At 38.7% G+C, this 10,248-nt stretch overlaps 2 protein-coding genes across 2 annotated transcripts; one reads left to right on the forward strand and one right to left on the reverse strand.

Annotated features, from left to right (window-relative positions):
* Positions 1-204: 204 nt before the first annotated feature.
* On the reverse strand, positions 205-879 carry LOC132886004 (hemoglobin subunit beta-like). Its single transcript, XM_060920543.1, has 3 exons — positions 788-879; positions 462-684; positions 205-333 (listed from the first exon to the last, which is right to left on the reverse strand). The coding sequence occupies exons 1-3, from the start codon at positions 877-879 to the stop codon at positions 205-207; spliced, it is 444 nt and encodes a 147-aa protein (XP_060776526.1).
* Positions 880-7,636: 6,757 nt separating this feature from the next.
* On the forward strand, positions 7,637-8,282 carry LOC132886005 (hemoglobin embryonic subunit alpha-like). The gene is made up of 3 exons (XM_060920544.1): positions 7,637-7,731; positions 7,829-8,036; positions 8,154-8,282. The coding sequence occupies exons 1-3, from the start codon at positions 7,637-7,639 to the stop codon at positions 8,280-8,282; spliced, it is 432 nt and encodes a 143-aa protein (XP_060776527.1).
* The last annotated feature ends 1,966 nt before the right edge of the window (positions 8,283-10,248 follow it).

Consider the following 10,248-nt stretch of genomic DNA (forward strand, 5'->3'; position numbering starts at 1 on the left):
TCTAATTCAATTCAAACTGATTTTCTTTGCATGAAAATGTAACCTGCCTTACTTATTTTGGGAACTAAAATCCCTAAATGTACAATGAATGACAACACAATTCACAAATGTGCATGGGTAACTTTATTTAAATACATGCTCTCATGGGTTTTTAAAGCTGACAATGTTTGATGGTCCTCTCTGGCCGTCAAATCACTTCAGCTTTTAGTAGTACTGCTTTCCAAGTGCAGAGACTACAACAGACATGAACTTCTGCAGAGTTGCCTGTATTTCAGCTGTGAAGCTGGTACCCAGAGAGGCGGCAATGACAATGGTGATGCAGTCAGCCAGTAGCTGTAAGTGGAAACAGAGTGAACCCGGGTTAACTTATAAAACAATTATTGTAAGTGCTAAATGCTCAGATGACAATGAATTCAAACTAACAGAAGGAATAACTTATAAATCAATAAAACCAGACGTACCTTGAAGTTATCAGGATCCACTTTCAGTTTCTCAGAGTGCAGCACACTCAGCTCAGTGAAATTGGCCTTGATGCTGTCCATGTTCTTCACAGCTGTCTCCAGACCACGGACTACTGTCAAGCCGTGGGCAGCAACCTTGGCGTTTCCAATGATGGCAGAGGCGTTGTACAAGTTTCCAAAGTTAGCAAAGTACCTCTGGGTCCATGGGTACACGACAAGACACCTGAGCAGCAAAATCAGAGACGTGTGGCTTCACATTTACAACAACAAACAAAAAGAATTCAAAATTTAGGAGGAAAAAATGATTTTCCAAAACCCACCCCTACCTTGCCAGTGCCTGGTGACCGATTGATGCGGCATCTATCTTGGAAAAGACATCCTGGATGGTAGAACGCTCAAAGTCTGTCCACTCAACCATGTTGCTGGTTTTTGGGGTTTTCTAAATGTCCCGATGAACAAAGAGCTGTAATGTTAGTCTTTTTAGGCCGCTTATATAGACCTCTGTGTTTGACTGCTCCTCCCAAGACCTTCAAATGTTTGCTGGGGTGCCTCTTGCAGTCTGACTGATTTTGATTAGATATGAATACTTATCTTTCAAACAATTGTGTCATGGTAGGATGTGATAAAGCCTCCTGTTCGCATGCATACTGTTTTATGGCAATTATTAGTAGTGATGTATTCTGTATATCTAATCAAGTAAAAATAATGCCACTTCAAACAACGGATTACATAATAACCAAAAACATCTCATAGTTGGCTAATAATGACAGAGCTTCAAGGAAATAAATTTGTGCTTGTTGTAATTACATCATTATCAATGGATGCTGGTAAAGTATCATTTAAATGTTGTATATAAATTATATTTACAAACAGTTAAATATGAATTACATGTTTTTTTTTTCAAATACAGTCAGAGTTTATAAATGTGCAGTTGAATGCCATAGAGGAAAGGGTGAGATCAGACATATTGTGACTACACACACACATACACAATAAAGAAATGCTGTCGAACAAAAATGGCTTAAAAATAATGAAATGAAATGTTTCAACATTTAAAAAAATGCTATAAACAGCAGTAACCAATAATAAATGAAACAAAATCAATATTTGGTGTGAGACGACCCTTTACTTATAAATAAATAAATAAATAAATAAATAAAATAGCAGTCTCAGGTACAGTGAGTGCAGTTTGATAAGGAAATGAGCTGTAGGTTTTACTGAGCATCTTACAGAACCAGCCACAGTTCTTCTGGATACTGACTGTCACACTCGCTTCTTCATTTTGCACCAAAACCCAGCAGCCTTCATTATGCTTTCTTTTTTAATCTGAAAAGTGCGCTCTTATGTAATATGCTGTTTAGATACTTTTTTTTTTTCCTGGAGCATTTAATTTTGTGCTGGAAAACAAACGTTTGGACTCTAAAATGATTTTGTTCTGACTTGATAATGTAGAAGTCATAAAATAGAAATCTATTACAAAGTTTGTATGAAAAAAATAGGGTGGCTAAGACTTTTGCACAGTACTGTGTACACACACACACACACACACACACACACACACACTTGTCAGGAAATCCTACTAGGACAGCTGAACTTTATTTGGGGTTAATCAGACTTATTTTAATTGATGGCAGGTGTGAACCCAAAAAGACTGAATGCTGTAATTAAATCAAAAGGTGCTTCAGCAAAGTATTAGTTTAAGGGTATGCACACTTATGCAACCAGCTTATTGTGCATTTTTTTATTTTTATGTTTACCCCTAACAGATTTGTTTGTTTTTCAGTTAAATTGTACAGGTTATAGGTCACATTAAGGTGGGAAAAGTTTTGAAATTATTTATCATGGTCTCATTTTTTTACATCAGAAAAACCTATCATTTTAACAGGGTGTGTAGACTTTTTATATCCACTGTATCTCATTCCCATCTCATCTCATTATCAGTAGCCGCTTTATCCTGTCCTACAGGGTTGCAGGCAAGCTGGAGCCTATCCCAGCTGACTATGGGCGAAAGGCAGGGTACACCCTGGACAAGTCGCCAGGTCATCACAGGGCTGACACATAGACACAGACAACCATTCACACTCACATTCACACCTACGGTCAATTTAGAGTCACCAGTTAACCTAACCTGCATGTCTTTGGACTGCGGGGGAAACCAGAGCACCCGGAGGAAACCAACACGGACACAGGGAGACCATACAAACTCCACACAGAAAGGCCTTCGCAGGCCATGGGGCTCGAACCCAGGACCTTCTTGCTGTGAGGTGACAGCGCTAACCACTACACCACCGTGCCGCCCTCCACTGTATCTATCTATCTAAAATATACACTCTGGGTTTTATCCACATATTTACCTGAATTATTTGAGTACAGAATTTAAAGTACTTAAGTAATTCTAATAATTTGCTTTTTGTGTGTAAAAATAACCGATTTATTTTTGTCATATTTACTGAAACACTCAATCTTTTTTTTCCAGTGATGTCCATGCCTGACCATAACCTCCCATATAAGGACCTTCACCAATTTTTTTTGCCACAAAGATTTCATATTTTTTGACATGATTGTCTAATATGAGTTATGCTTTCCATTCACTGAGACCAAGAGGCCCAAACCTGTTCCTATGCACAGAACAAGGTCCATAAAGACATGGCTTGCAAAATTGATTTGAAAGAACTTAAGTGACCTGCAACCCTACTGAACATCTTTGGGATGAATTGACTTCAACCCTTGACTTCAACCCTACTGAACATCTTTGGGATGAATTGGAGTGCCAACTGCGCCCCAGGGCTCCTCAACCGACATCATGCCCAATCTCACTAATGCTCTTGCAGATGAATCAACACAAATCTCCACAACCATGCTGTAAAATTTACTGAAAAGCCTTTCCAGATGAGTGAAGATGTTGTTATAGCAGTAAAGGGGGTCAGCTCCGTATTAACACCATGCCTTTGGAACAGGATGTACAACAAGCAGATGGTCATGTGTCCACATACTTTTGGCCATAGGGTAGTGACACCAAAGAACAGAGTATGAAACTTATAATTATGAATATAAATATATTAGGTTAGCCAATCAAAGATAAATAAACAATTAAATTTGCTGGTTTAAATATCCTGGGACATATAAATCTTTGTCAGTCTCTGTGAGATGTTGTAGGTAGATGGGTTTCATGTGACTTGATCAGCACTAAGAGATCAATGCATTATCCTTGTCACAAAGCAACATACAGTGACCAGGCCATTGTTCTAGTGGCAATTATTTAATTTTTTTAATAGCTTTAAAGTATTTTGATAGATTATACTTTTTATGAAAATATAGTTCTTTAAGGACAATAATATATGATCATATTTTTTAAATATAATGAATTCCATGGGCGGTACGGTGGTGTAGTGGTTAGCACTATCGCCTCACAGCAAGAAAGTCCTGGGTTTGAGCCCAGCGGCCGACGAGGGCCTTTCTGTGTGGAGTTTGCATGTTCTTCACATGGGTTTCATCCAGGTGTTCCAGTTTCCCCCACAGTCCAAAGACATGCAGGTTAGGTTAATTGGTGGCTCTAAATTGACTGTAGGTGTGAGTGTGAATGGTTGTTTGTCTGTATGTGTCAGTCCTGTGATGATTTGGCGACTTGTCCAGGGTGTACCCCGCCTCTCACCCATAGTCAGCTGGAATAGGCTCCAGCTTGCCCGCAACCCTGTACAGGATAAGCGGCTACAGATAATGGATGAATTCCATGTTTTTATAATATGACATGAAACATGGTAGATGTAATTGGGTTGAGTCCTGACCTCAACCTCAGTGAACACCTTTGGGATGAACTGGAGCACTGACTGTCCCCAGGAATTCCTCATCGCTCACACTAATGCTCTAGTGTGTGAAGGGGCAAATCCCTACATAAGGCAAAATCTAGTGGAGAGCCTTCCCAGAAAAGTGGGAAGTATTATAATAGTAAAGGTGTGACTAAATTTGGACTAGAATGTTCAAAAAGCACATATGCTGTGATGGTCAGATGTCCACATACAGTACATTTGGTTATATCGTATATAATAAGTGTGACTTAGATTGCCTTGCTCAAACAAATCTGCTTTATTTTTCTTTACTGTGAGTGCACAGATCACATCAAAGCACATTCAGCCATTAAAAATGGTCAATAAGGAAATAATGACAATTGATAGAATTCAGATCAGAATTCACTGCTATGTCGCATGGACGTTTATAACCCTCAGTCACTCTCATTTGCTTGTTTTACATGAATGAAAAAGTAATAATTAGCCAAATATTTAGTTGCATAGGGTACATCATATACTGTGTCGCTAACAATACTAGCAATAAATTCTTGATCTATACAAATGTTTATTTAGAAATTTACCAAAAAATATTGAGATATTCTAGTTGTATCGTATGAACTGACCTTTCTAAATATATCTTCATTATATGAATTCACACTGTAGTGCACTGCAGTACTGACACTCGCTGCAGTGAAGGAATAAGGAAGACCCTGTTATCCATTTTTAGAGGTCACACCCATGACAACTTTGTGTTGATAACATATTTACACTGAAATACCAATATTTTCTTGGCAGTCGTACCAGATCCCACCCCTTTAATTGCCAAGAAAAATATATTGCTATAAACTGATAAAAAACAAATCATTATTTTTCCAAATTTCACTGCTCAGATTGGACTGAACAAAATGTGAAGATAAAATATTTTCAGAGTTCAATTAATACCACGAACCTTTATACCTATACAGTGCTGTGCAAAATTCTTATTCACATGTAAAGAAATGCTGTAGACCAAAAATGGCCTAAAAATAATGGAATGAAATGTGTCAACATTAAAAAATGTTGACGGTGTTGGACGGCCCTTGGCTTTAAAAAAAAAATATATATATATATATATATATATATATATATATATATATATCAGTCTCAGGTACAATGAGTGCAGTTTGATAAGGAAATGAGCTGTAGGTTTTACTGAGCATCTTACAGAACCAGCCACGGTTCTTCTGGATACTGACTGTCACACTCGCTTCTTCATTTTGCACCAAAACCCAGTCACCTTCATTATGCTTTCTTTTTAATCTGAAAAATGCACTCTTATGGAATATGCTGCTCAGATACAAACTTTTTTTTTTTCTGGAGCATTTAATTTTGTGCTGGAAAATTAATTCTTTGGAACTCTAAAATGTTTTTGTACTGACTTGATAATGTAGAAGTCATAAAATAGAAATCTATAACAAAGTTTGTATGAAAAAATAGGGTGCCTGCACAGTACTGTATGTCTATGCAAACTAATAATTTGTTTTATCTTGTTAATTCAGATCATTCATATTTATATAAAAGTAATGGAAAAAAATAACCTCAAACAAATAAATAAAAAAACAAATCAGGCTCGAGAAATATTCTGCAATTAATCATTTTGTGTGCTTTGTTTTTCTGAGCTGAGTATTTTAAATATTTTGGATCAAATGTCATGCGCGAAATGGGCAGGTTGTCTCCTATCAGGCGTGAAAGTTATCTCTTACATGCAGCAGAAGTGTTGACTAATCTGTCCGATATGAAATGAATCCAAATTGTCACGTATTTGAGGTGGGTCCTCAACCGACATCATGCCCAATCTCACTAATGCTCTTGACACAAATCTCCACAGCCATGCTGTAAAATTTACTGAAAAGCCTTTCCAGATGAGTGAAGATGTTGTTATAGCAGTAAAGGGGGTCAGCTCCGTATTAACACCATGCCTTTGGAACAGGATGTACAACAAGTACATGGTTAGGTGTCCACATACTTCTGGCCATACACTGGGTAGTGACACCAAAGAACAGAATATGAAACTTATAATTATGAACATAAGTATATTAGGAGGGTGGCATGGTGGTGTAGTGGTTAGCACTGTCGCCTCACAGCAAGAAGGTCTGGGTTCGAGCCCCGTGGCCGGCGAGGGCCTTTCTGTGTGGAGTTTGCATGTTCTCCCCGTGTCCGCGTGGGTTTCCTCCGGGTGCTCCGGTTTCCCCCACAGTCCAAAGACATGCAGGTTAGGTTAACTGGTGACTCTAAATTGACCGTAGGTGTGAGTGGTTGTCTGTGTCTATGTGTCAGCCCTGTGATGACCTGGCAACTTGTCCAGGGTGTACCCCGCCTTTCGCCCGTAGTCAGCTGGGATAGGCTCCTGCTTGCCTGCGACCCAGTAGAACAGGATAAAGCGGCTAGAGATAATGAGATGAGAAGTATATTAGGTTAGCCTATCAAAGATAAATAAACAATTAAATTTGCTGGTTTAAATATCCTGCGACATATAAATCTTTGTCAGTCTCTGTGGCGATGTCGTAGGCACCAGTAACAATACTAGCAATACATTCTTGATCTATACAAATATTTATTTAGAAATTTACCAAAAAAAATTGAGATATTCTAGTTGCATCATATGAACTGACCTTTCTAAATATATCTTCGTTATATGAATTCACACTGTAGTGCACTGCAGTAGTGACACTCGCTGCAGTGAAGGAATAAGGAAGACCCTGTTATCCATTTTTAGAGGTCACACCCATGACAACTTTGTGTTGATAACATACAGTATTTACACTGAAATACCAATATTTTCTTGGCAGTCGTACCAGATCCCACCCCTTTAATTGCCAAGAAAAAATATATTGCTATAAACTGATAAAAACAAATCATTTTCCCAAAAATTTCACTGCTCAGATTGGACTGCAACAAAATGTGAAGATTGAATATTTTCATTAATAATTTAAACCTTGATACCTATATGTCTATGCCAACAAATTTTTTTTTTAATTCAGATCATTCATATTTATATAAAACTAAGGGAAAATATAACCTAAAACAAGCAAATAATAACAGAAATGCTACATAAACATTCAGCTTTTATTCATTTCATGTCATTTTTTTCTGAGTTGATTGTTTTAAATATTTTGCATCAAATATCATACTTGAATTGGGCAAAAAATGAGCAGGTTGTTTCCTATCAGGCATGAACGTTATCTCTTACAAGCAGCAGAAGTGCTGACTAATCTGTGCCATTTGAAATGAAGCCAAGTTTTCACGTATTTGAGGTGGGTCCTGGGCGTGCCTGCTTCGGCTCTTTGTATAAAAGGAGGTTTGTTTTTTGAGGCAGTTTACAGAAGTCTTCTTCCAAACTACTTTGAAACCATGAGTCTCTCTGGCAAGGACAAAGACAACGTCAAAGCCTTCTGGGCCAAGATCAGCTCAAAGGCTGACGAGATAGGTGCTGATGCTCTGTACAGGTAGGTGCCTGAGTAGGCTAACTCTTCTCTTCATTACTATTCATATTGATTCCTCTTTCAGTACCAAGGAGTATTTTTTTTTCATTTTACTGCACAGGATGCTGACTGTTTACCCCCAGACCAAGACCTATTTTGCCCACTGGAATGATTTGAGCAAGGGCTCTGCCCAAGTGAAGAAGCATGGAAAGATTATTATGGGTGGCGTGGGAGAAGCTGTCAAAAAAATCGATGACCTGACCAATGGGTTGCTGAAACTAAGCGAGCTGCACGCTTACCAGCTACGTGTTGACCCGTCCAACTTCAAGGTAATCCTACACGATACCATCTTTATTTGCTCTGTCGTAATTGAATCTTGCTTTTACTATAAATCCTGTCTCACAACATGCTTGTTAAATCTAAATAGTTTCCCCCTTTCCTTGTAGATCCTGGCCCACAACTTGCTTGTTGTTCTGGCCATGTTGTTCCCTGATCACTTTACTCCTGAGGTTCATGTGTCCATGGATAAGTTTCTTGCTGCCGTGTCCCTGGCTCTCGCTGAGAAGTACCGATAAGAAGCTCTGCAGGAAACAGATGGACACCCATACCCATGAGCTGTCTTTCTCAGATCCAGCAAATGTCCTTGATTGATCTAAATAAAAGCCAAATATAATTTTGGCCTGCTATTGGAAATAAGACTGTGTCTTCTCTGGTCGTCTCTATTTTTTTAATAAAAGGCTATGTATTCGTATTAGATCCAAGACTGAATGATAGTGGTACTGGAAGGAAAGATAAACAAACATATGACCATACAAATATATATTTAGTTCAGTGAAAACCTCCATCTCACTATACTTTATAAATTTGAAAAGCTTTTGTTTTTGTTCAAGAAAATAGACTAGATAACCCAGCACAAAGATGTGCACAGCCTAACTGCAGAAAGTCAAATAGCTGTCAGAGAGAATCGCTAAGAAAAAACAAATAGCTAATTCAATAAAATCAAAAACATGTAACAGAAAGGCATTAATGACAGCGACAAAATACAGTAGTTTGTTAACAAATCTTGGTATCTATCACATCACATGGTCAGATCTGATGGGCACATCCATAACTGTACGTAGAAAATTATGTACATTGATGGGGGTATTTTGGCTGCCTAACCCACAAAAAAGGGCCATATGCGGGCATCATTTGAAACATGCAGTCAGAAAACATTTCATTTTTAATGCTGACTCCGCAGCAGTGTGCATTTCCTTTGAGGTTTGTGCTTTAGTTATAGGGCTTGCATAAGTGTGGTGCTTATGGCTTAATGTGAATTTGGAAGATCAGTGATTTGTATGATGCCTAGGTCCACACTGTGCGGATTTTTTGTTTTTCCCAATTATTAACTCAAAAACAACTTCGAAAACGCCATAAAGACAGAAGGACATGACAAAACTAATGAAAACAACTCGAAAATTGCACCTCTGACTGTTAAAGATCTACAGTGCAACCTTGTGTGTGCATAGGTGTAGAATTTGGATGGTATGGACGTGTCCCTACCAATATCAAACGACGGCTGATATGTCCCTACCAATATTTCTGATTGAGGAAAAAAAATCACGCTCCGTGCATGGTACACAAATGGTTACTGTAAGTTTCCACTGGGTGAAACACCACGCAAAATTCGCTCATGAATATTTGCTCTGGGGGTGTGGTCGCGAAAACAGCAAGCAAGTTTGGCTACCATGTCAATTAGCAAGTGCGGTTGCAGTGCAGTGACTGGCTGCTAGCTAGCAAGCTAGCAAACTGTCCTTGAGGAATGTAACGTTAGATTAGCTTGTAAAATGAATCAGTTAATAACAGTACGTATTCAGTGTGTAAAAACGACAGCATACAAATATGACTGTTTTCTAAGTTTGTGTGGCATGTAAATAACAATCCGACTTGATACTGACAACAACTGGTGTTCATTAAGGTCACAAAGACATTATTAAATCACATCAAATTGTGCTAATGTTGGCTAATATTGCACCGAGTCTTGCTTGTGAAGTGCCTGCAAACTTTAGCAGCCCGCTAACCCTTAATTTGAAGTGCTTCAGTTAAGACCTGCAGAGAGCCCTGACCAAGTTCGTGTAACACGACACATAAACACCAACCTGATGGTGATGTGGACATTGTTTGTGGCCCAGACACCTTTTAATCAAATAAAACATTTTCACGTAATAAGCATAACAGCCTCCGCCTTCTTGATCAGAAATTTTTGGTTACTCCCGCCTCTCTTTTGAAAACATCACTGTGGCAGTGGGGGCGTGGTCAAGCGTCGGTCTGTGACAGGAGGGCGGAGTCAGGGAAGGTACCGTAAGTGGCAGAATCACTACACCTGATGTTAGTTAACCTGTGTTTGTGTGCCTTCCCCAGTGACTGCACCCTATATAAGGAGAGAGAGAGCAGAGGAAGAGAGCTCTCTCCCCAACCAGATGACTTACTGTATGTGTGTGTGTGCGTGTGGCTGGGAGAGTGTGTTTTTGCAACTTAAAAGTGCAAATAAAAAGAGTTTTT

The sequence above is a fragment of the Neoarius graeffei genome, chromosome 5 (genome assembly GCF_027579695.1).
Source record: "Neoarius graeffei isolate fNeoGra1 chromosome 5, fNeoGra1.pri, whole genome shotgun sequence".
NCBI classification, from domain to species: Eukaryota; Metazoa; Chordata; class Actinopteri; order Siluriformes; family Ariidae; genus Neoarius; species Neoarius graeffei.

Bases quoted from the DNA above. Each gene is read 5' to 3' on its own strand.
- LOC132886004 (XM_060920543.1), bottom strand. From the start codon at position 879: ATGGTTGAGTGGACAGACTTTGAGCGTTCTACCATCCAGGATGTCTTT. The intron at 685-787 runs GTAGGGGTGGGT...TTTGCTGCTCAG, and splicing joins GGTCACCAGGCACTGGCAAG to GTGTCTTGTCGTGTACCCAT. The intron at 334-461 runs GTACGTCTGGTT...TTCCACTTACAG, and splicing joins TGGATCCTGATAACTTCAAG to CTACTGGCTGACTGCATCAC.
- LOC132886005 (XM_060920544.1), top strand. From the start codon at position 7,637: ATGAGTCTCTCTGGCAAGGACAAAGACAACGTCAAAGCCTTCTGGGCC. The intron at 7,732-7,828 runs GTAGGTGCCTGA...TTTACTGCACAG, and splicing joins GGTGCTGATGCTCTGTACAG to GATGCTGACTGTTTACCCCC. The intron at 8,037-8,153 runs GTAATCCTACAC...CTTTCCTTGTAG, and splicing joins TTGACCCGTCCAACTTCAAG to ATCCTGGCCCACAACTTGCT.